We start from the raw sequence: 23,321 nt of genomic DNA, 5'->3' as shown, positions 1-23,321 counted from the left end.
GATCGTAGTAGCTGAATATTTCGTTTATCTACACAGGTTTGATAATTTTAGGTACATGCCAATACAGCTGTAGGATCAAAGCTCAGAATCACATCTGTATCCATGCGAGCTAATCGTTGATCCTAAATACGCCGGGAAATGGCGCCAACCCTTTATAAGTACTTTATCCTTAGTACTCCCATATTACTCCGTTTTAGCCATCTTTGTCTTGGTTCCCTCGGGCCTTATATATTGAACCTGTTGCTCATGAACTTCAAGACGTGACAACCCAGGCCAGTATTTCACAATGTCTCCGAAAGTGTCTCATACCCAGCAATCATATAAGATTCTGCGTACTGTAAGTCGTCGTCATCACCTAGATATTCCGGGGTTGAGCTGTCTGCTTCCGACTCAACAGCAGGGCGTAGTTGCGACGGGTCTTCCAAACCGTCCACCGTTTCGAGACTCAACGTCTGTCCGTTTTGGTGCACCTTGAAATTCACAGAGGGCTGTCTTTCCGCGGCTGGAGAGTCCACAATGTTACTGTATCCCTGGTATGCTGATGGATCTCCATGAAAACGCAATCGATTTTCATGAAGCGCATATTGAAATACCTGAAGCTGCTCGGTTGAAAGAGACCATGGACCGATGCCACAGTCCATTGGACTATCATTATCCATCGCCTTCATGATCACACAACTCGAATTTGCCGACTGTTGCGTGAATTCCTCCAAAGTTGCATATGGGGAATGGTCGAGGCATTGTGTGGCATCATATACAGACTGGTTCCAAAGCGGCAACTGCATTGTCTGGTCTCCATAAAATGTGGTTTCTCCGACATCAATCTGCCTGTTAAACAGGGCAATAAGTTCTTCTTGGACTTCACTCCTATCGTCAGCTACTGGAGAGCTGCCCTGTTCATTATGATGGTCAACACTGCCGTGGAGAAGGAAGAATGGGGAGGTAAGGGAACGAAGGTTCTCACAAAACGGAATGCAATGTTCTCTTCGGGGCGATAGGTTGTATCTGCGCACCCTCCTAGGACATCTAATTCATGTGACGCCATTGCTTGTCCTGAAAGTGTGTGAAAATACAATTGGCGAAATGATCATGTATATTTGTATATCGTATATTGAAGTTCCACTTCTACCAAAGTAAACATATCCCAAGAAAGGAAAGGAAGAGCCTTGAAATAGCAAACATTACTTGAGTCAATCAGAAAAACAAGAAAGGTATGTTTGACTGGCAGAAAATTGGAAGTCTGTAGATGCCCAAGTACCCAAGCCTATGTAAGTAATCAGATCGGGCACCATTCCACCGGATCATGGACGAATCTACATGAACAAGTGGAGTAACAGAAATCCTAGTGACCCATCTACACAACTTCCCATCCCATTCATACAAGAATTTGAACACCGAAAACCTGTAGTATAGTAAACGCGAGTCTCTTGTTCCATAAGGATCTTGATCCGATACATGGTCCATTTCTGAGCACGCCCATTGCCAAGCACCCCTCTCTTCTCTCTCTCTCTTTTAAATCTACCGCTATTGACCCGCCCTATCTGGCGGTGGACAGCACCGTGCTGACGGCCAGGCAGTAGATGTAACCAGTTTCGTCAGTATGGGTCTTGCATAAATGAGTTGGTCTCTGGCATAGAGCGATTTTATTCAAGGCGTCTGGGGGTATATGGTTAAACGTCCTTGAAGATACCCCATAATGGTGCGAAAATGGGCATTGCAACCAACCATTGCCGCGGCGTCATAGAAAATAGTACATCTATATATCTCGAAATACCTTGGTCATGGTTCCGTTGATGTATTGACTGGAGCAACGGCAGGCAGTGACGTTGAATCACGTGACCGCGGAAGGCAGAACCCGTGACGCGATCACTCAGGTCAGCTGTTGTCCGGTAAGCTTGGTTACAGTGTGCCTACCTAGCTACCTAGGTACCTAACAACCAACGGCCGCCCCCATTGTCTACAACTCGATTAGCTCCCTGCCCTTCGCAATTATCTCTTCAGCTTTTGAAACATCCAGCACCGCTGCAAATAGCATCCTTTCATCATCCGCCAATCCTCTCGAAAGGTGCTGCTGTGATTGTCCCGCATTTAGGGTAGATACAGCATAACAGCCATGGTCGGTTCAGCCTGTTGCATTATGGTCATTGGCATGTTGAAAACGCTGCTAACATAATACAGACGTCCATTGGTACTGGTTATGATCTTTCGAATTCGGTGTTTTCTCCTGATGGCCGGAATTTCCAGGTAATGAAGTGCTCCGCCCCAACAAGTTCGGTCTTCTAATAATAAATCCTAGGTGGAATATGCTGTCAAGGCAGTCGAGAATGGGGGAACCGCCATTGGCATTCGTTGCAAAGACGGCGTGGTGCTCGCTGTAGAGAAAATCATCACAAGCAAACTACTCAAGCCGGGCGCGAATAAAAGGATAGCAACAGTTGACCGTCATGTTGGTATTGTAAGGCCTCCATCTCTTTACCCGTTTCGGATACACTAGTTCATCTCGATGAAAGAGCTGTGCTGATGCTTTTCTTCTTCTCTTCAACCAATAGGTCTCGGCTGGGTTAGTCCCTGATGGTCGGCATTTCGTTTCGCGAGCTCGAGACGAAGCTTCTTCCTGGAGAGGTGTATACAAAGGACCCATTCCAGTCTCCGCGTTATCGAACCGTCTCGGCAGCTACGTACAAGCCTATACTCTATATTCCAGCGTACGCCCCTTTGGCGTCACTGCTATTGTCGGTGGTTGGGACTCCGAAGCCGAGCTAGCTGTTGATGGGCAAGTCGGCACTGGACCCAACGCAGGTTCGGGCGGTAAGGTCGAAGGAGCAAAGGCTGGGGGTCCCGGCCTGTACATGATTGAACCTAGTGGTTTGTACTGGGTAAGATACACTCAATGAAATGAGACTGGGCGCTGTGCTAACTTTTTGTCCAAGGGCTACTACGGTGCTGCCACCGGCAAAGGAAGACAGGCTGCTAAAGCCGAATTGGAAAAACTAGACCTCGGCTCTGAAAACCTGAGCTTACTCGATGCCGTGAAAGAAGCAGCTAGAATCATCTATGTCGCCCATGAAGACAGCAAAGACAAAGAATTTGAGTTGGAGATGTCTTGGATCAGTTCCCTTGATGGACCGACCAAGGGGAGACATGAAGAAGTGCCCAAGGAACTTCTGGAAGAAGCGGAGAAGGCAGCGAAGAGGGCTCTGGAGGGAGAAGATGAGGAGGAGGATGAGGGAACAAAGAGCAACGAAGGTGAACGGATGCAAGAATAGTCCCATGATTTAAGCACAGAGATCAGACATGAATAGGAGAATTACGAACATTTCCTTTATTATCCCTTGCACTATTGTGCCTCATGTACCTCAATAACCTGAATCTTGGTGTCTTTTACAAGATGATTTGACCAAGTTGTCAATTTAGTGGTGAAAGCGTAAGAAACGAAATAATACAGAGATGCTGTTGCTGTTGTAAACTGTGGGTGATGACAATCAATGATTTGTCAACTAAACCACCTTGCCCTCAGCCCAGTCTCTTCTTTTCGCCCCAAGTTCCACGGCAGCACTTCCCCAATCCTCGCCATGGTTATGCATTGCGTTCTTGCCGACACCAGCCCTGGCTAGTGCTTGTTCTTCATTCAGCACAGTGAGCACTCCAAAAATCACAGGAACGCCAGACTCGAGCTGAACGCGCATTAACCCATGAGACACGGCATCCGAAATGTATTCAAAGTGCATTGTTTCGCCTTTTATGAGGACACCAATGGCGATGATAGCATCAAAGGGCTTCGTCGAGGCGGCCGTGGATGACTGCGCCGGCGCCTTACCGAGATCCGCATTGGAGGAAGACAAGAGGTCCGTGGCGCTAATACCTTCGGCCGAAGAGGAGCTTTTTGCTGCCTGGATTTGCGAGGCGGAATAGATTCTAGATGTTCCCTTTAGCTCAGGTGATAACAGTGGGGGGGGGTTGACATGTATCAGTTCAGGAATTGGAGGCATATGCTTACCGTTGAGCAGCGAACGGCAATTCATAGCTGCCCGGGACAGTGTGAATGCTGATATTTTCCTCCTTTACCCCCGCAGCAAAAAGATTTTTTTTGGCCCCTTCCATAAGAGGGCCAATGATTCCCATGTTCCATCGCCCATGGATTATTGCAATCCTCAAGCCAGAACCTACAATTGATCATTAAACACAAAAATGATCTCGAGGTCTTCAAGGGCGGGTCTCACCATCAAGCTCTGGAGCAGCTCCAGGGCCCTTTAAACTTGTCATGATTTTAAGTGATTGCGTGGTTCAACGAGCTAATTCTGGGTTTCATCAGTAAAGTGAGAACGTGAATGAAGTTATGAGCGATGGTTACGTACCTTGAGTTATGGTGTGACGGATCTTTAGAGAAACTGCGGGGAAGAAGAGTCCCTTTAGTGGCAGTACTTCAGCGCAAAGGCGGCATGCCGCCCAAGGGAGACCCCTCCCTCAAAGTAGATTAGTCTGCAGTGTCCCGTCAAGAGACGTACTCTCCCGACCCCGCTGTTTCGGAGCTGCTACAATACCGTCCTGATTCGTCACACCAATATTATTGTGGCAGTTTGCCCCCAGCCAACCAGATATTAGGTCAGATGGTTCAATATTGTCTCAATATCTGCATCTATATTAGGGGTTCCTACATTGATCCCTCCGCCTGCTGGCTGTACAAAGTATATTCACAGAGTTTCCAACATGGGTGCGGTCTTCCGGTGGTTTTACGTTACCGACTTAGTCTGCAAACTCATTCGAAAAGATCAGGAACGTCCACGAGAAAAGGCACCAATAAAGAATTCTATGTACGGAGAGTAATCCCAGAGACTCATTGTTTCAGTTGGTCATTAGACTGACCGGCCTCGCCCGAAAGCAAGCCGGGTGGACATAAATATAAAAGTTAAAAAAAAAAAAAGCAGAATCACAACATATGCGCGCAGCGGCTCGAAGGAGCAATACAAAAGCAGTCTTGAATCGGGGACTTCAAACGTTATAGTCCTAATGACATTACAGGGGAAATGCTAAGGATGACAGAAAAATACTACCACGAGTTTGCATGGGTACTGCAGTAGATGCAAATACACCTTATGATTAGGCCTGGGCAGCGAACCAAGCCTACTCAACAGTAACCGACTTGGCCAGATTGCGAGGGAAGTCAACATTAAGGCCCTCGAGCACGGCGAGCCAGTATGCAATCAACTGCAGGGGGATCACATTTAGAAGTCCTTGAAGACAATCAACAGTCTTCGGAACCTCAATCTTTTCAGTCTGCGCAGTGGAAAACTCGGGGTCATCGTGATTGCAAATCACGATAGGGCGACCACCTCGGGCAATGACTGTGTTTTGTCAATAACTTGTTATATCAAAACACGTCAAAATGGGCTGTCTTACCTTGCTGGTAGGCATTAACTGATTTGATGAAGATATTATCTCGAGTGAGAATCATGATTATCGGCAAATTCTCATCCACCAGAGCGAGAACGCCATGTTTCAGTTCACCAGACATCACGGCCTCGCAGTGGAGATAAGAAATTTCCTTGATCTTGAGAGCACCTGGAGATCAAATTAGCAAGTAACTTGGAATATTGTCCTCAAAGATTCACCAACCTTCCAGTGCGGTTGGGAATTGACTCCCTCGTCCCAAAAGAAGCAAGCTTTTCTGGTTTTTGAAAAAGTTTGCGCACATCTGTTTAATAGGGTCGTTAAGTTTCAGGATCTCCTTGAACTGTTCAGAAACCTTTGAGAGGCCTTCCATGATTTCCTCCCGTCTCTTCTGTTTCGAGGCCCTATCCTCACTAAGGGAAAGTGCAAACATGACCATGGCAACGAATTGGGAGGTGTATGCCTTAGTCGAAGCGACACCAATCTCGGGACCAGCATTAATGTGCACACCACAATGGGTCAAGAGAGAAATAGACGATCCCACAACGTTCACAACACCAACAGTCAAGGCACCCCGTTCAAGGCAGTAGCGAAGAGCCATGAGTGAGTCGGCAGTCTCTCCGGATTGAGAAACAAACACGCATGTGTCATCCCGGAAAACCGGTGCCTGTCTGTCCAAGAAATCGGATGCAAGCTCCACGGAAATGGGGATCTCGGTAAGCTCCTCAAACACGCCACGCACGGCCATACACGAGTGGTAGCTGGTTCCACATGCAACAAAGATTATTCTTCTGCAGCGACGAATAGTGGAAATGTACTGTCGAAGACCGCCAAGTGTGACTTGTTTATTTGCAACATCCAGTCGACCCCTCATGGTGTTCACCACGGACTCTGGTTGTTCAAAGATCTCCTTTTGCATGAAGTGGTCAAATTTGCCCTTCATAATCTCCTGGAGTTCAAGTTCAATTGTCTGGATGGCGCGAACATTGGAGGTACCATCATCCTTTGTGAGTCGATGGATATTAAGCTGTCCTTCATGGATATGAGCAATGTCATCATCCTCGAGGTATAGAACCTTCTTTGTGTGCTCGACGATTGCAGATGGATCAGAGGACAAGAAGAACTCCACAGGCTGGGGAACTCCATCATCGGAGAGGAAAGCACGGGACTGCGATCGATGAAGAAGAGACTTGTCGGGAGGGGCAAGCAGCCCAGTGGCGGACTTCTTCATGGCAACATGTTGAGAGGCTTGCTCAGCAGGAAGAGCGCCCTCTTCTGAGAATTCAACATCGACGAAGTCGACCTTCATCTTCTTCGAGGTCTTCACCCCGACGACGAGTGGTGAACCCTTCCGGGCAGCAATAACCTCATGGGGGTAGTGTACAGACTTGATGAGGAGACCAAAGGCTCCTTCCAGCTCCTTCACGACCGCCTTTGCCAATACCGTGAAGTCGATGTCGGGCTGCTGATCATACAAGTACTTTGTCAATTTGGCAATACATTCTGTGTCGGTTTCGGTTTCGAAACGAAAGCCTTTGGTTTCCAGCAAAGCCTTCAGTTCCTTGTAGTTGGTAATGATCCCGTTATGGACAACAGAGAACTCCCAGTTAGGATCAGACCTATCCAGTGAGAAGCAGTGTGCATTAGCCTTTGAATCCCTCAAGCGTGTGGAACGCAACGTTATCAAGATGATCGCGGGTCGATTCATCTTACCTATGAGGATGGCAATTTTGACGAGAAGGTGTGCCGTGAGTCGCCCAGCGCGTATGAGCAATGCCAGCGTGAGACTCAAAGGTCTTTGTCAAATCTGGTTTGCACTCCTCAATGAGCTCCTTCAATTTGGCAACCTTTCCAACTTCTTTAAATGCACAGACTTCATTCTTCTTGTTGCCGTCAACTGCAAGGCCTGCCGAGTCATAACCTCGGTATTCAAGTCTCGAGAGGCCTATAACCCGTCAGTAATTATACACATACTGGAATACGGGAGCGCAGGAGTAGGCGGGGATCTTTTGACAGCAAAATAAGGAGGGGGGGGGGTACAACCATTGAGCAGAGTGTCAAGGACAAACTTGCGGTCTCTTTCCACAAGGTAGTTGATGTAGCCGAAGATACCACTGTAGTATGTATGTTAGACCCGCTGTGCATGCCACGCGAATGATTCTTCGAAGATTCGAGAACATACCACATTGTTATGCAAGGGGGCAGCCAAACAGATTATCGTTGGTTTCGAAAAGTGAAGGGACTCGAATTAAAAGTATGAGGGACCTTAGGGGACAGGTACAGAGTATTTGAACCTATCACCTTGAAAGCCGACACTGGGAGAGAGGAAGACAGGATAAACCGGTAGGTGTGATAATAGAGATGTATTGCGGGTAGATGAGAGATGATATTGTAGGAAGCAAGAGGTCAGAAGACAAGAAGGTGTGTGAAGATCGACAATCAGTAAAGTGGGAAAGGAGGGGAGCTGTTGTTGTTTTATGTTTGTGATCGGCCCACACACGGACCAGGGAAGCTAGTACTAGTACCTACCTACTAGTGAATAATATGGGCCACGACGAACAAAGAGGCGGTGGCCAATGGTATTCCCCACGCCTCACACAGTTTCTCAGAATGTCTCACCCGTGACTCGGCTTAAAATAATCCTCCATTCGATGAATACATAGCAAAGATCGGCTGTTAACAGTTCAGATTCCCCACTTAGCATGTCAAAAATAACACTGTTCATTTTATTATTAGCCAACTTGGGCCTATACAGTCAGTCAGTTGCTGATCTTCTGGAGCACTAACTATTCACTTATACTAAGTCCTTCAACCTCCTGTTCAAACCTGTCTTTCAATAGGCAATAGGGAGTTTTCCCCATTGGGATTTGCCTGGTAATACCACCATGGCAATAATACATCCAGTAACAGAAAAACCAGCTGAATACATAATACCGCACCAAATTACGTATAAACTGAAACATTACAGCTGAGCCATCTTGAAATAGTCAGCCAGGCCCTGCAAAAATATGCGTGTGTTGTCGTCTTGAAATGGGGACAAGGATATTAAGGCTTCTTTGGCCATGTTTTTTACGCAGCACTATTAGACTGACAATGCTCTTGGTGAGGCAGTTTACCTATTCTGAGTCCCTTATCCAAGCCATAACTGACAGACCCACGTAGTAAATTTCAGGTACATCAAGGAATCAAGGATGGGAAAATGCGAAGGTACGTTTAGTTGGGACCAGGCTAGCCTATTGTCTGTATTCGTGTAATTTATTGGTACCGACCTGCCTTTCGGTCCTACATCCTAAAAATAATAATTGTGGGGCAGGCATCCGGCATCACCATCAACATATGAGACATATTCTTAGGATATAGAACTAGTCATACTCTGTACATGTTTTGCTTTCTTTAGGAGGGTTAATAATAGTAATATGATTCAGTGTTGAACAATCTGCACAATTTCTATTCTTATATGCAATATTTCTTCCATATAACAGCCCCCCTCAATTGGTCTCGCGAAGTAAATCTACCCGGCTTTTTTTTATATACAAGGACTCTACGCAGCTCTACATGATGTCTCCGCGAGCACCCCTGGTAGCTCTCATAGCAGCTCCATATGGGACTATAGATGCGCCCAGGACGTCTGGCCATGAGTAAGTATATTTTGTGCTAGTGGATCGGGTAGTCAAATTGGCAAGCAAGACTGTTACTGGTAAATGGATCCGATACAAACGTATAGTTTACACCTATCTCTGGGTATGGTCCACCCATCCAGGCTCCCTATATGTGTCGTGCATTGTACCTTGGACCTTGTGTTTCAGAACTATTTCTACCTGAGGCTTAAATCAAACTAGTTCCTAGCACTCTTGGTCCTGTGTTAGTGATACTATAAAGCGTAAGTTTATTGTGTGTGGATATCTTGATATTCCTAGTTGTTTCCATTATGTCATTGCGTATACCTATGTAGGGTTGATATCATCTTTTTCTAGTACCACGAACCCCCTAGTAAGATAACGACTCATGTTAGTCGTGAACATTGCACTTTTTTTTTTTTTTTTTTTTTTTTGCCTTTTCTATACGGAGTAGTGTAAGGTAACATATCATAGTAAAGTCTATATTGATAGCATGGAGCTTTGAGGATATAGGGCTTTCCTATTTTCGATAGAGATTAATTATGGTATATTTTTAACCTACTGGTTAGGTACCTGGTAGGCAGGTAGGAAACCCAAGGGCCCAAAATTGGCCATTACCACTACTTGGTACTCATTCTTCCGATTCACTTCCATTTCCCATATTCAAAAACATCTATAATCTGGTTAGAGATAGGACGTCAAGCTCCCAGTACTAGTTAATTGGTTTGTTTTGCTTTGGGCAATGCTAGACCACCTATGTTATTAGTCGTGGATTATCTCTCGAGTCTATTCCTGGCATATAACATGCTTAATACGAAGTAGTAACAATTGCTATATTCTCATATTTGATAAATTATTACGCCATATCATCTAACACAACAGACTTTGTACAAGGAATGCAGCAGACTGTGCTTCATGTTGCTACTGGTAGGCCCAACATAGAAAATCAGAAGGCCACAAAGAATAGTGACTAATAGTCAGGGTTACGCTACGACTAGCTTGTAGCTATGCCACCTTTAATTACTGGGATATAATATATGACAAGAGGGATACCATAAGAACAATGATAGGCTTCACATTATTTGTGTACTTGACAGAACATGAATCATTACAGCAGACTACCAGGTACCTGTTATATTTGATGGACGAGGAGAATAAAGCAAGACCTCTGTCTGGCACACCCCGCCAAGATATACATCTTGTGACAACTTACATTCTGTTTACCTGGCATACGACGCACTTGTGTTTCGAAACTCTCACCCGCTTTATGCTACTCGTCAAGGTTATATAGCCTAGATATTGTGAGCTTGCCTATTGGCTGACTGGCCAAGGTATCAACAAATGTCCGGCAAGAGGGTATGGTTATGGTCATGATCTCCACGGTGGTTAGTTATAGAGTACGTATTGACCTTTTCATGGGTCTCCTAGTGTAGACATGGTCATTCCTATTCTGACCCGGTCTATATGTGTTTGAATATACAACATATCACTTTCAAACATAACATACTCCAATTCTCTGAGAGAGTCTACCTGTCTATAATGTGTAGTGGTTGTAGGTCATGTTAGGTCGTTTCCTGTGTACTTTGAATGTAGGATACTAGGCTTAGTCAACTGATAAATCAAATTGGCTTGGATACCATGTTGGATGTTATCATAAGTCATTTGCACTGCCAGATGCTGTTAGTAGAAACTAGCTGTCTAACAGGTAGAGCAGACCTCCCATGTTGCGAAAAGCCCCATACCTTAGTGTTACTGCTTAGAAGATACCACTATTTTAATTGAAAAAAAACAAACCGTGGCCCCAAGGATGAAAGTAGTATGGAAAAGAAATAGAGATGGAGAAAGAAGGAGTGGTGTACTGCTGATTAGAGGCCTGTATTTGTTAGATAATTCCAGCTCAGCACGCATCCATCCTATCATGAACTGTAAGTACTGATGTGCAGAACCCAGAACCTTTCGCAAGTGGTTCAGACTCTATTGTCTTCTATTTTGGCAGAAAAAATTATAATATGTGCACATCAATAATCTGAAGAAGCTAACTAATCAAAAAACAATAGGTATTAGCAGCTTCTCATTATCACTTTAAATCAAATAAATCGGACAAATACTACAACTTCCAGTGTTGTGATTATGTTCCCTTCCTCTCCCTTTCATTGCCGTGGTAGGGAGAGTAACGGATCGGACCGGGCGCAACTTTCATTGAATTACCAAATTCCTCTGCCTCACACATCAACCATTTCCTTTCCGTTCCAGCTTCTATTACTGTCGTTGAAGTTTTCCTATCAAAACGAATTTTGGCAAGTTTATCCGTCTGCGCAACCTTTCTAGCCTCCTCCCGACTCCCCTAGAAACCAATCTCGTTTCCAACTCGGAGTCAACCCGCCGCGCGCTGCCTGGGTCAGGAGATATCCCCTGGCCTAATGTCCACATAATACCAGATAGGTTATATTCAAGGATGCTGCCATTTAACTACGGCTGCTTTGGTTTTGGCTAGTAGCCACCTCTCATTATGTCTCGCTCTTCGGCAGGCTTTGCGGACTTCTTCCCTACGGCTCCGTCGGTCCTCCAGCAAAAACGGATCAAAACCACCCGAGACCGACCACGACCGAAGCCGCAACTCGAAAATGACGAAATCGATGAGCCGGCTGTGCAGTCTGCTGTATTGGAACAGTCTCACAATCCAGCCGCCGATGGTATCCTTGCAGACTCTCACGCAGAACCGAAGAAGACGTCAGTCGAAACCATCGGGTATGGATCCGCAAGCTCTGCAAACACGGATCCTACAGCACCCAGCTCATCTGCCCCTCAGAATGGCGCTCCATATCTATATGAGGGGCGCTTTGACACCCTCACACCATTGACAAATACAGAATCCTCGCCACCCCATAAATCTAGCCCACCCCAGAATAAGACGAGGAATGGTGTTGCAGAAGATCACACCAATTCTGGGTGCGAGGAACAGAAGCCTGCCATGACGCCTCTACACACCCCACCAACACCCCAATCACACGGCCGCCGCCTAGAGAGCATCAGGGGCTACAAACTTATCTACGATCCTGACGTTGAAAAACGTTCGTCTTCAAAGGAGAAGCGGAGGAAACCTCGCTATGCGGACATCTTACCTAACAAGCAGGATGACGAACAGACTGATCCCCGCCTCTCAATATCAAATTACACAAAAGGTGCTGGATGTAAACAAAAGACGAAATACCGACCCGCGCCATACAACTTGAAACACTGGCCTTACGATTCAACCTCGACACTAGGGCCGGGACCTCCAGTACAAATCGTTGTCACCGGATTTGATCCTCTTACTCCCCTTGCGCCTATTAGTGCTTTGTTTACAAGCTTCGGAGACATATCGGAAATCAACAACCGGACAGATCCTATAACTGGAAGATTTCTCGGGGTGTGTTCGGTGAAATACAAAGACAGCGGGTCGTTCAGAGGTGGTGGTCCGGTCCTCGCAGTAACGGCAGCTCGACGTGCCTACTATGAATGCAGAAAAGACCAGCGTATTGGGACCCGCCGAATCCGTGTTGAGCTAGATAGGGATGGGACCGTCACCGAGAGAATTGTCTCCAAAACAGTCGATTTGCAAAGAGTTGTTCCAAAGAGCAATGTTCCGGCGTCCGAGGAAACAAAAGTCGAACCCCAAGCAAAGAACAACGAGCCCCCACCAAGCGCGCCGAAAGGTCCTTCTGGTAGATCATCAATGCGGCCCCTTACGATACCAGAAGGACCGAGGGCGACTTTTCTCAAGCCTACTATGACGTCGCTAGTTGAAGAGACTCCGATCTTGAGTCAAATAAAACGCGACCCATATATCTTTATCGCACACTGCTATGTCCCAGTCCTCAGCACAACAGTGCCGCATCTGAAGAAAAGATTGAAGTTATTCGATTGGAAAGACATTCGTTGCGATAAAACCGGATATTATATCATATTCGAGAACTCTCGGCGCGGCGAGGAAGAGACAGAACGTTGCTATAAGATGTGCCACATGAAACCACTGTTCACGTATATCATGAATATGGAAAGTCAACCCTATGGTAATCCCTCATACGAACGAAGCCCGAGTCCCGCACGATTTCAAGCAGAGCAACGTGAGCGGGCTGAAACTCAAAGGCTGCAAAAAGAAGCCACCCTGGATGTTGAAGAGGAGAAAAAGCAACGAGCGCTTGATTTGGATCCTTGCAAGGAGGTGCTTTTTATCATAATACGAGACCTCAAAGATAAGCTGCTCGAGGACGTGAAGTCGCGCATTGCTGCCCCAGCGCTCTACGATTATCTCGATCCTGATCGCCATGCGTCAAAGAGGAAAAAACTGGGCATTGCTGATCCAGAAGGAGCTAAGAGGCCGATGTTTCAGATCGATGTTGACAGTTCACTCGGTACTGCCGATTCGCGCTCCGACTTAGCAAAGAATCGGCATCCTTTCACTACCTCCAATCTCAACATACTCGCGCTTCCACGCATCAGAAAGGCTCGGCGCCTCGACCCAACTAGCGCTGCTTTCTTGGACGAAAGGCGCAAGCAGCCATTACGAAGCAAAGAAGTTAGACCTCTTTATCATCGGCTTCAGCAACTTCATGATGTGGAGGACTCGGATGATGAACAAAGAACGCCGTTTACCAGAGACACAGATGAGCAAGACAGCCGACGGACTAGCCGAATCAGTTCAGCATCTTTAGAGTCTGATGATGATGATGATGGGTTTGTTTCTGAGCCATCAAACATATCTGTGGTCCAGAATTTGATCGATGCAAACCGGGACAGCACTATCGAAGATTCCGAAGATGTCATATTACCAAACGAATCAGCTCAAGAAAATTTGCTCACATCGCATAAGAGGAAAAGGGACAGCAAAGACTTTACGGCACACAAGAGGCTGAAAGACGACGGCGAACTTTTCAGTATTGACCCGACAACAGGAACGGCTAACGAGCATGTGGGGGGAGTTGCTACTCTACACGTGGCTGATGATCGAACTATAGTTTGGGGGAAACCGACAAGTTCTATCGAAGAGAAAAGATCTCAGGAGAGCGCAGAACACCCCGAGAAGCAGGATGGAATACCAAGCCCATCCAGTGTCGAAAGGGTCGATACCGAATCTCCTATGTATGGAGATGACCACCATGGCATAGTGCTTCCCATTGATGAGCGTGACAATGAAAGGCTGCTTGGCGGGTTGAAAGCGGAGATTGTATGGAAGGTCTCATATGATGAACCACGGCCGTTAACGGAAGATGATGATGCTATGATCATGGATCTCGATGGTTGGCAGAACCTCATCAAGGACGAGGAAGATTTGCGCTTCCTGCAAGACATCTTAACCCAACACCCTACGGCCAGTGTTGGTAATCTCGCAGCATGGGCATGGAGACAAAAGGAGATCAAAACCCTGAATCGCCCCAGAGGAACCGGCCCAGTGCATGAGCAGACTACCATTCACGGCTACTACGTGTCCAATACAACAGGGTCAGCTCGAACCGAAGGGAGAAAGAAGATACTGGAATCCGAGAAATCAAAATACCTACCGCATCGAATCAAAGTCCAGAAAGCCCGAGAAGAGCGCGAGGCTAGAGCGAAGGACGACCCCCATACTGTCGCTGCCGAAGCTGCAAGAATAGCTGCAGCCAAGACCATCTCTAAGTCGACATCTAGGTCAACAAGGGTGAATAATCGTCGGCTCATTGCGGACATCAATGCACAAAAACAGGCTCTTCCCACTCAGAGCGGCGACAGCGATGTTCTGCGGTTTAATCAATTGAAAAAGCGAAAGAAACCGGTTCGCTTTGCCCGATCGGCAATCCATAATTGGGGTCTTTACGCCGAGGAAAACATATCCGCAAATGACATGATCATCGAATATGTTGGGGAAAAAGTACGGCAGCAGGTTGCGGACATGAGAGAGAGACAGTACCTGAAGAGTGGCATAGGCAGCAGCTATCTGTTTCGTATCGACGAAAACACAGTTATAGATGCCACAAAACGAGGGGGTATTGCTCGATTCATCAATCATAGCTGTACGCCTAATTGCACTGCCAAGATCATAAAGGTCGACGGAAGCAAACGGATTGTCATATATGCTTTGCGGGATATCGAACGTGGTGAGCCTCCCAAATATTTGATTAACAATTCCGTACGGGTCGACTAACTATCCCACAGATGAAGAGCTTACTTATGACTACAAATTCGAAAGAGAATGGGACAGCGATGACAGAATCCCCTGTCTTTGTGGTTCAACTGGCTGCAAAGGCTTCCTCAATTGAGCCTTGCATTCTATGCTCGCATTGCCCCTCAATCAAGCAGATTTTTGGTTGCTTTAATTAGAGTTGAACCTGGTAGATCGGCTGAGTATAACTGGTCGGGAAACCCTCCCCTGGAATTTGAATGTCCGCTTGAATATAGCATACCCATATGTGTACCCTTCCATTACTTTTCATTGTACCTCATAATTCCAATAAAGCGCCATTGTAATCATGATGTACCATGTAGCCATCCCATTAGCGCAATGGGGACCCTTGAGTGCTTGCTACAAGTGCAGCATTGTCTGAGAGTCGAACGGTGGCTAAGCGAAAATCTATATATAGTGCCAAACTCGTCATCTCGCAGTCCACCGGAGGATGAGATGGGGAGGATGGTATGCGCAGAATGTATTGCACGCATGATGACCAACACAGATATCATGTAGTCCATGATCCACGTCGACATTAGACTAATCAATAATATACATATTAGTGATAGTGATAAACTGAATTGAGGGGTTTTTCAAACCTAGATGACTTGGAAGAAGAAAATTCGGGATTCCTTCTTTAATCATGTATTCATGACCACAGTTTCCACAGACCAGCTTTCCCTCGATGACCTGTGTCTCCAGAAGAAGTTTGTGAATATCCCTTAACAGGCCTTCATCGCCCAGCGAGTCATCTGCGGGCTTGTTCTCGGGAAGTTTGGGGAAACCGAGCTTTAGAGCAAGTGAGCATAACACTGTCCGAATGAAATGATTGCGGCGGAATCTACTGACCTCATTTGCAATCACCTGTAGCGCATCCCAGTCAAGTCGAGGAAGTATATTACGAATAAAATCCGGTTGAAAGTCAAGCTCCTGTTGTTCGAGTTCGGCATCTCGAAAATGAAGTGGAAAGGAAGCTGGTGATGTCCTGCAACTTTTCACAGCGCAAGCCAAGAAATTTGCTGTAAACAATTTCATATCCCCTGTAGTAGCTTAAATTTGTAATGTTATATCGTTAAGAAACAACCGAAACTCGGGGTTAGGTGTAGGGGGATGTTTATGTACAGGATGCTGCTGAGCAGAAAGTGCTATCAGAATTTACATGCCCCGGAAAATTTCAACATCGGGACGGATTCAAGCCTCTCCCGCTAACTGTCAAATTGCATACAGGAACCCACTAACCGATTATCCTTTTGTTCCTTTCCTCCCACCTGTTAATTCACAAGTGCGCTAATTCGCTCGGGAATTATCGAGGAAGTGCATCAGTCTGATGTCCAACGTCTTTACTAAATATCTACAGTCTAATTACCAGTCTTGTTTCTTACAACTGAACAGAAAAAGTTTCAATGTAAGAGCTCAACATGTAAATCGAAGTGTTCGGAAATAACGTCAATTTCGAGGATGTTTGTGAAACTGCTATTTTCTCAAGGCCTATTTTATCATAACATCCACGAGATCATCATCTGTGATTTGATAGTCGGCAAGGCAGGACCCAGGATCCAAGCGATCACCATCAAATACTAGATAGATATCTTTTTCCGATGCGATCTTATTTGCCTTACGGAAAGCAGTGATGATTTGTAAAATAGGCGCTTTGGGGCGAGTTCTTGTTGTAAACTCATCATGACCAGGGCACTTGAGAACGACTCTAGTAGATAGGTTTTGGTCCCTCTCGCTCGTCTCTTCAATATTCAACACAGACTGATCCAACCCACGTTCATTGATCGGCGAGAACTGTCGACTATTATAACTGTTGGGGCAGCTCGTGGCAGCTTCCATGTGGATATGAACGGATTTCTCGCCAAGATCGGGGGTGTGCGAAAAGAGAGTGTCCCTCGACGGTTTGATTCCCAAGCTTCTGCAAGTTGTTACATCAAAAAGCCGCCTACCCTTCCATGTCAAATATATAGAGGATTGCATATCTTCCAGAAATTTGTGACGATGACACCAAGCCAAGCGAACGTCTCGGAATGGTTGTGTCATTCTGCGATAGACGATAAGTGGCTGTGTGTTCTCAATTTGCGAAGTAATAAGGATTTGGACGACATCATCAGCCGCATTGTCTTCTCGTGATTCAGGAACACTATCGCCAGGGACTGCACTACCCCGTTCATGATGTGGCTCCCGAGATGGCTCATGTTCGCTCTTCGGGCACTTTGTTGTATACCTCAAATTTGTGGCTCGAAGAACACCCGAAACCCGACTGGGACTGGGAGAAGAAGACCTTGATTCTTCGGACACAAGAGAATTGGTGCGCTGGCGTTGGTGGGGTTCGACCTGATTGCGAGGTCTAGAGGAGCTTTCATGAAGGTTTCTTTCATCACATGTTATCTGGTCATGACACGTTTGGGGTACGCTTTCCCGGGGAACATATTGCTCTGGTCCCAGCTTACTGTCTGTTGAGATGTCAACTCCATTTTCCAGTCTCTTCCGGGCATCTCTACTGGCGGCAACAATGTCCTTGTAGGTTTGGTCTCCACGACGATAAAAGTCTGAAGACGGCTCTTCGCCTCTGCTTGCCCAGGAAGGTCTATTAAAGAACGGCCGCATGGAGATTATTTGGCATTGCACCAGACAGAAATACCAGAAACTTTGAAGTATTGAATCATGGACAAAAGGTGGGAGTTACGGTTGGAGGGGAAAGCCGAGGACATAAGCAGACGGACGAAGTGTTTCCGAAAAAAACAACGGCGTCGTTGGACGAAGCACGTGCCATACTTCCCGCTCCCATGCGCCAATCCTGTTGTATTCCCGGAACAAGGCAGTTTTTGCACTCAGTTACAATAGTGGCCCATTAACAATTCAATCATCTGAATAAGGAAAATACCAGGGTAGAAACCATGGAAAACGGTGCATCATCTGAAGGCAAAGACCCGTCCACATTCCTCGGCGAGATCATTGGCGCACCTGTCACAGTGAAATTGAATTCAGGTGTTGTCTATAAAGGTTATAAATCTCCATCAGAGATAAAGTAATTATACTAATATTCTTTTGAATACAGGGGAACTCCAATCAGTTGATGGCTATATGAACATTGCCTTGGAAAGGTCCGAAGAGTTTGTGAATGGGAATTCAAGACGGAAGTATGGCGATGCTTTTGTTCGGGGGAACAATGGTTTGTCAATCCTTCGTGACTGATATGTTTTCATTTCTAATGATTATTTGCACATTTAAGTACTTTACATCTCTGCGGATTGAATTGCATCAGGCTTCTATTCTGATAAATTTGCTGCAAATCCACAGCAATCATGTCAACCCCCATTATACATGAGATATTGTGACCAAGACATCTATTTTATGAAATGGTTTGTAAATTCTGATTTGATCTTACTAAACTGCAGGTAGAATACTTTGTAATGTGTTGTGTTAGGATGTGAATCCTGTGCTCTTTTTTCAAGGCAAATTTGGTGTTATGGCTTCTGGCTTGTTAGTCTGATTTCCCAACACTTTTGTTAGAGAATACTCTACACTCGGAACATTTTACTCCTGTAGCAGATATCACCTCCATAGATAATGTTGGTTTACAACAATTACATGGGGGGTGAGTAGCAACGGCGTAGTGTACTGGGAATTACACGGTCCTTTTTTTCATGGAGTTTTGTCTAACCCCGCGTCTAAATTTTCCAGATGCCCCACCGCAGAGTTCAACTGAAGTTTTGGATCATACCCTGAACAAGTCTTGATGTGTAAGCTCATCTAAACTACAGTTTACTGGATTTTATGTTTGTATCAAACCTCCCATGTTCTATATCTTTGTTTCATTGATGACAGTGCACTAATTGTCTTTCCAGAATTAGGAGGGTGATCTCCACAAGGTATTAGACAGGATGACATTACAGGCAATCAGATATGAAAGCGGTGATCTATCTATAATTGATCAGCTGAAGCTCCCACACGTGGAAAAGTACGTCAAAGTACGAACAAGTGAAGAGGGGTGGCATGCAATCAAGGATATGCGAGTTCGCGGAGCACCTGCTATCGCGATTGTGGCTGCACTTTCTCTTGCAAGTGAACTCCATGAGCTTGTGTCTACCAATAAATTATCTACCAGTGTGGAAGATGTTCAGGTGTTCATCAGGGAGAAATTACAATATCTTGTGAGCAGCAGGCCCACTGCAGTCAACCTCAGTGATGCTGCTCGCAAGCTTGAAAATCAAGTGAAACTATGCGCCGAAACCGCCGGGTCAACAGGCCATGGGGTCGCTACTGCGTTTATCCACGCGGCGGAATTAATGTTGGCCAAAGACTTGGAAGACAATAAAAGGATCGGAGAAAACGGCGCAAGATGGATATTGGAAAACTCCGTTCTTCGAGACTCAATGGCCACGGTGCTTACACACTGCAATACAGGGTACGTCCTATACGAATGATGAGAGACATTTGTCACTTACGAATTTAGCTCTCTTGCTACATCAGGCTACGGCACTGCACTGGGCGTAATTCGATCATTGGCTTCCGCAGGAGCTTTGGAACACGCCTATTGCACAGAAACAAGACCCTACAATCAGGGTTCCCGCCTTACTGCATTCGAATTGGTCCATGATCGTCTTCCTGCGACATTGATAACAGACTCAATGGTGGCTGCCCTTCTTGGTAAAGATGACTCCAACGTCAGTGCTATTGTGGTTGGAGCGGACCGAGTGGCCGCCAACGGCGATACCGCAAACAAAATAGGAACATACGGACTCGCGGTCACTGCAAAGCACCATAATGTAAAGTTTCTTGTGGCTGCTCCACTGACAACAATAGATATGGCTACGCAATCCGGTGGCAAGATTATGATTGAAGAGCGTCCCGCCTCTGAGGTTACCAATGTGAGAGGGCCACGTGAAGGAGCTTCCCAGGTTGATGAACTGCAGTTGGATACCATATGCATAGCTGCAAAAGGTATCAATGTCTGGAATCCAGCATTTGACATTACCCCCGCTGCTTTGATTGATGGTATCATAACGGAAAAAGGTGTGGTTGAGAAGGACGCAAGTGGGGACTTTCATCTGGAACGCTTGTTCGAAGACTCTTCTGTGCCATGTGCCCCCATAGTGTGATTTTTTTGACTGTGCTCGGATTCTTCTGTGCTCTTGTACCTCCCAATTTCATTTAATAACCCATCAATTCTGCATTCAATGGTGCTCAAATGATTTTCAAGTGCTTGCGCTGTCCTCTCGCCCCTACAAATGGATCAGATATGTCTAAATAAGACGCGGGCTAGAGCATCTGAAGCATAAGAGAGCAATCAAACAGGTTTCTAGAAGGGAGAGATTATATACTCAGCGATGTCTTTAAGGGCCTATATGATATCTGATGTTAGTTCCAGGGCTAAGATAGATTTTTGTGTATATTGTACCTTGTAGAGGGTAAAGGGGCGGGAATGGAAATGCAGTGATAACTAACCTCTTTGATGTCTGGATTTGGGGTAGACATGTTTTGCTAGGTATAGAATAATGTGTTTATTTTTAGGTGGTAAGAGAATGTACTTCTCACAACCGACTAATTAAACATTTGGCGGACAACTGGGCACATCAGGCGGGGAGATTTACCCAGCGTGACAGCAAATTTTCTTGGCATGTGTGCTATTAGACCTCAGAACCAGGCGGAGTCAAGAACATCTCTTTGATCACAAATTGAATTCTTGAAATTTCTTGCCCAAATCAAGCCTTTTCTAGCTTATTTCAAGTGTTACTTATACCTCTGTTCACTACTATTTAATACTAATTTTATTAGATTATTTAATTATAATGATAATAAATATAATAATTTTTTTTTTTTTTTAAAATTATAACTTAAGAGCTGCTTATAAGAGTATCTAAAGAATTATGTTATTATTTAATTATATTAAAAAAACTATATATGATAACTACTGCTCTAAGCTGGTTTAAATAATTTAATAATAATTATAAATAGTTTTAGTCTAGAGTTTCTGTATAGTATATATTAAATTATTTATTAAAATAATTATATAATTATAAATAAAGCTTTTATAATTTTAAATCAAGTCTTAATAAGTAATACTAGCCTATATAATTATATTATTATCATAAATAAATAGAGTGGCATAACCATATCACAAAATCCTTACTAAACTATGCTAAATATATAGTAGTCTATAGACCTCCAGGTAGGGCAGATCTGGATCCTGATCTACTAGATTTCTGGATTAAAGAACACAGGGCAGTGTCAAGACCCTAGGATCCCTTCAAGCTTCTGCTGTACTAGTATTAGTGGCTTAGATTATTTAAGATAAAGAGTACCCTGTGTTCTTCTTATTAGTAATTTAATTATAGATTTAATAAACCTAAGATCTTATATAATAGCTGTGCTAATTATATTAATTAATAAGATAATCTAATAGTCTAAAGATAACTAATAAATAAGAAGAGAAGTAAGCTATATTAAGTATATATATCTAATACTTAGTAAAATATAGACAAGTAGAAACTAGACTAAAGATATACTCAGACTTAAAAGTATTATTAGATATAATTAATTAAAACTATAGATACAGGTAAATAAGTATTCTTATATATTCTTTTTTTATATACTTCTTTATATACCTTCTAAGATAGATAATAAGATATATTTAATTAATATACTTATTTTTCTATATTTTATTATATACTTTCTAAAGTAGATTCCTGAGTATATTATATCATGTAATCTATATCTTTATTTATATAGGATTCTTGATTCTTTTATTAGCTGATTAGTATTTAGCTTCTACCTGGCTGTACTGCCTTTGTGGGGTATTAACCTTGTTAGGTTTCTATAACAGGCAGATAGATCTCTAAATAGGGCAGATCTAGATCTAACTTTTGGATCTGGATCCTGATCTACTGGATTTATAGATTAAAGAATCTAATCTAGATCTATTCTATAGATTAGCACAAGGCATGTTTGTTATGATAAGACTTAATTTATTAAGAAAGAAGAAGATAATATTTTATTAATAATTATTAGACTCTTGTGGTCTATAGGAAAGTGAATAAGCTTATATTCACTAAATATATTCACTAGCTCATGTAGTAAATAAAGATTAAATCATGTGAAGAGATCAGGTAATAAGGAAAGATAACTAAGATATATATATAGAGAGTTAATATATATATATAAATAATCAGATTATACTAAATAATTAAATAATAATATTCAAAGATATATAAAAGAATAATCCAGGAAAGGTTTTAGAATAGACTTTATTATTATATTTATATATAATTTATTATTCTAGAATCTTTATCTTTTTATTATATAAAAATAAATAAAAATATAAAAAATATTCTAAGATAAATAAAATAATATTATAAATAAAAACTTTTATATCTTTTTTATAGATCTTTTCTATATATTTAATTAATATTATAAAAAAAAGAACATTAATTATAAGATTATATTATTCTATTAACCTGAGTAAAATCCTTTTATAAAAAGATTAAGAAGTATAATAATTATAAAAATATAATTACTTAGTAATTTATTAAATATATCTTATTCTTATTAGCTAGAAATTATAAATATTATTATATATTTACTTAACTAAATCTTAAATAAAAAACTTTAATAAAAAACTTCTTATAAAGCTCTATATAAGAAGATTTCTAAAAATAATTAATTAGAATATATAACTAAGAAGTCTTATATTAATTATTTAAAAAAGTATAAATATAAGATTTATACTTAAATTACTAATATATTAAGATTAACTAAGCTTTAATTATAAGCTTTTATTAGTTACTTAATTAAATATATATTAAAAAATATATAAAGAATATAAATACCTTTTAAAAATAAAGTAATTATTATATATAATTATATTTTTAATAAAAAATAATTCTTTAAAAAGAATAAGTTATAATATAAGTTAATTATTAATTATTAAAAGTTATATAAATAACTTACCTAGATTAAATTTAATTAAGCTCTTAAGAATATTATTAAATTTATAAGTAATATATCTAACTTAAAATTACTTGATTATCTTAATAAAATAATTAAAAAAAAATTAGAGAAATTATATAATTATAATAATTAATTTATTATATATACTTTATCTGACTCTAAATCTAAATATTAAAATAAAATTT

General features: G+C 43.0%; 9 protein-coding genes across 9 annotated transcripts; 4 read left to right on the top strand and 5 right to left on the bottom strand.

Moving 5' to 3' along the window:
- Positions 1-211: 211 nt before the first annotated feature.
- P168DRAFT_290124 (uncharacterized protein) lies at positions 212-1,022 on the bottom strand. Its single transcript, XM_024837140.1, has one exon. The coding sequence runs from the start codon at positions 783-785 to the stop codon at positions 282-284; it is 504 nt and encodes a 167-aa protein (XP_024692592.1). The 5' UTR covers positions 786-1,022; the 3' UTR covers positions 212-281.
- An 887-nt stretch (positions 1,023-1,909) lies between these two features.
- On the top strand, positions 1,910-3,372 carry P168DRAFT_327022 (proteasome core particle subunit alpha 7). Its single transcript, XM_024841190.1, has 5 exons — positions 1,910-2,116; positions 2,179-2,244; positions 2,297-2,455; positions 2,550-2,876; positions 2,931-3,372. Exons 1-5 carry the CDS (start codon positions 2,114-2,116, stop codon positions 3,264-3,266), a joined length of 891 nt encoding a protein of 296 aa, XP_024692591.1. The 5' UTR covers positions 1,910-2,113; the 3' UTR covers positions 3,267-3,372.
- On the bottom strand, positions 3,303-4,378 carry P168DRAFT_327021 (lumazine synthase RIB4). Its single transcript, XM_024841189.1, has 4 exons — positions 4,356-4,378; positions 4,221-4,298; positions 3,998-4,163; positions 3,303-3,915 (listed from the first exon to the last, which is right to left on the bottom strand). The coding sequence occupies exons 2-4, from the start codon at positions 4,261-4,263 to the stop codon at positions 3,498-3,500; spliced, it is 627 nt and encodes a 208-aa protein (XP_024692590.1). The 5' UTR covers positions 4,264-4,298; positions 4,356-4,378; the 3' UTR covers positions 3,303-3,497.
- A 269-nt stretch (positions 4,379-4,647) lies between these two features.
- On the bottom strand, positions 4,648-7,872 carry gfa1 (glutamine--fructose-6-phosphate transaminase (isomerizing) GFA1). The gene is made up of 6 exons (XM_024841188.1): positions 7,571-7,872; positions 7,432-7,502; positions 7,102-7,333; positions 5,614-7,007; positions 5,398-5,559; positions 4,648-5,342 (listed from the first exon to the last, which is right to left on the bottom strand). The coding sequence occupies exons 1-6, from the start codon at positions 7,573-7,575 to the stop codon at positions 5,122-5,124; spliced, it is 2,085 nt and encodes a 694-aa protein (XP_024692589.1). The 5' UTR covers positions 7,576-7,872; the 3' UTR covers positions 4,648-5,121.
- A 3,386-nt stretch (positions 7,873-11,258) lies between these two features.
- On the top strand, positions 11,259-15,462 carry set1 (histone methyltransferase SET1). Its single transcript, XM_024834345.1, has 2 exons — positions 11,259-15,118; positions 15,177-15,462. Exons 1-2 carry the CDS (start codon positions 11,515-11,517, stop codon positions 15,278-15,280), a joined length of 3,708 nt encoding a protein of 1,235 aa, XP_024692588.1. The 5' UTR covers positions 11,259-11,514; the 3' UTR covers positions 15,281-15,462.
- A 106-nt stretch (positions 15,463-15,568) lies between these two features.
- Positions 15,569-16,384, bottom strand: P168DRAFT_149670 (RNA methylation protein TRM112). The gene is made up of 3 exons (XM_024832794.1): positions 16,036-16,384; positions 15,786-15,975; positions 15,569-15,726 (listed from the first exon to the last, which is right to left on the bottom strand). The coding sequence occupies exons 1-3, from the start codon at positions 16,219-16,221 to the stop codon at positions 15,722-15,724; spliced, it is 381 nt and encodes a 126-aa protein (XP_024692587.1). The 5' UTR covers positions 16,222-16,384; the 3' UTR covers positions 15,569-15,721.
- Position 16,385: 1 nt separating this feature from the next.
- On the bottom strand, positions 16,386-17,955 carry P168DRAFT_149624 (small ubiquitin-related modifier domain-containing protein). Its single transcript, XM_024832793.1, has one exon. It carries the CDS (start codon positions 17,791-17,793, stop codon positions 16,675-16,677), a length of 1,119 nt encoding a protein of 372 aa, XP_024692586.1. The 5' UTR covers positions 17,794-17,955; the 3' UTR covers positions 16,386-16,674.
- Positions 17,956-18,083: 128 nt separating this feature from the next.
- Positions 18,084-18,743, top strand: P168DRAFT_252707 (U4/U6-U5 snRNP complex subunit LSM6; the record flags this gene model as incomplete). The annotated part of the gene is made up of 2 exons (XM_024834344.1): positions 18,084-18,189; positions 18,245-18,743. The coding sequence occupies 2 exons, from the start codon at positions 18,084-18,086 to the stop codon at positions 18,379-18,381; spliced, it is 243 nt and encodes an 80-aa protein (XP_024692585.1). The 3' UTR covers positions 18,382-18,743.
- Positions 18,744-18,859: 116 nt separating this feature from the next.
- P168DRAFT_310710 (S-methyl-5-thioribose-1-phosphate isomerase) lies at positions 18,860-20,486 on the top strand. The gene is made up of 3 exons (XM_024839419.1): positions 18,860-18,965; positions 19,035-19,594; positions 19,643-20,486. Exons 2-3 carry the CDS (start codon positions 19,071-19,073, stop codon positions 20,286-20,288), a joined length of 1,170 nt encoding a protein of 389 aa, XP_024692584.1. The 5' UTR covers positions 18,860-18,965; positions 19,035-19,070; the 3' UTR covers positions 20,289-20,486.
- The last annotated feature ends 2,835 nt before the right edge of the window (positions 20,487-23,321 follow it).

The sequence above is a fragment of the Aspergillus campestris genome (genome assembly GCF_002847485.1).
Source record: "Aspergillus campestris IBT 28561 chromosome Unknown P168scaffold_6, whole genome shotgun sequence".
Taxonomy (NCBI): domain Eukaryota; kingdom Fungi; phylum Ascomycota; class Eurotiomycetes; order Eurotiales; family Aspergillaceae; genus Aspergillus; species Aspergillus campestris.
Note: the sequence above shows the minus strand (reverse complement) of the source record. Positions and strands in the feature narration are given on the sequence as shown.

Bases quoted from the DNA above. Each gene is read 5' to 3' on its own strand.
- P168DRAFT_290124 (XM_024837140.1), bottom strand. From the start codon at position 785: ATGCAGTTGCCGCTTTGGAACCAGTCTGTATATGATGCCACACAATGC.
- gfa1 (XM_024841188.1), bottom strand. The intron at 5,560-5,613 runs GTTGGTGAATCT...TTTGATCTCCAG, and splicing joins ATTCCCAACCGCACTGGAAG to GTGCTCTCAAGATCAAGGAA. The intron at 5,343-5,397 runs GTAAGACAGCCC...GACAAAACACAG, and splicing joins AGTTAATGCCTACCAGCAAG to TCATTGCCCGAGGTGGTCGC.
- P168DRAFT_327022 (XM_024841190.1), top strand. The intron at 2,456-2,549 runs GTAAGGCCTCCA...TTCAACCAATAG, and splicing joins TTGACCGTCATGTTGGTATT to GTCTCGGCTGGGTTAGTCCC. The intron at 2,877-2,930 runs GTAAGATACACT...TTTTTGTCCAAG, and splicing joins AACCTAGTGGTTTGTACTGG to GGCTACTACGGTGCTGCCAC.
- P168DRAFT_310710 (XM_024839419.1), top strand. From the start codon at position 19,071: ATGACATTACAGGCAATCAGATATGAAAGCGGTGATCTATCTATAATT. The intron at 19,595-19,642 runs GTACGTCCTATA...TTACGAATTTAG, and splicing joins CTTACACACTGCAATACAGG to CTCTCTTGCTACATCAGGCT.
- P168DRAFT_149670 (XM_024832794.1), bottom strand. From the start codon at position 16,221: ATGAAATTGTTTACAGCAAATTTCTTGGCTTGCGCTGTGAAAAGTTGC. The intron at 15,976-16,035 runs GTCAGTAGATTC...CTTGCTCTAAAG, and splicing joins TACAGGTGATTGCAAATGAG to CTCGGTTTCCCCAAACTTCC.
- P168DRAFT_149624 (XM_024832793.1), bottom strand. From the start codon at position 17,793: ATGCGGCCGTTCTTTAATAGACCTTCCTGGGCAAGCAGAGGCGAAGAG.
- set1 (XM_024834345.1), top strand. From the start codon at position 11,515: ATGTCTCGCTCTTCGGCAGGCTTTGCGGACTTCTTCCCTACGGCTCCG. The intron at 15,119-15,176 runs GTGAGCCTCCCA...ACTATCCCACAG, and splicing joins TTTGCGGGATATCGAACGTG to ATGAAGAGCTTACTTATGAC.
- P168DRAFT_327021 (XM_024841189.1), bottom strand. From the start codon at position 4,263: ATGACAAGTTTAAAGGGCCCTGGAGCTGCTCCAGAGCTTGATG. The intron at 4,164-4,220 runs GTGAGACCCGCC...GATCAATTGTAG, and splicing joins AGCTGCTCCAGAGCTTGATG to GTTCTGGCTTGAGGATTGCA. The intron at 3,916-3,997 runs GTAAGCATATGC...GGGAACATCTAG, and splicing joins TTGCCGTTCGCTGCTCAACG to AATCTATTCCGCCTCGCAAA.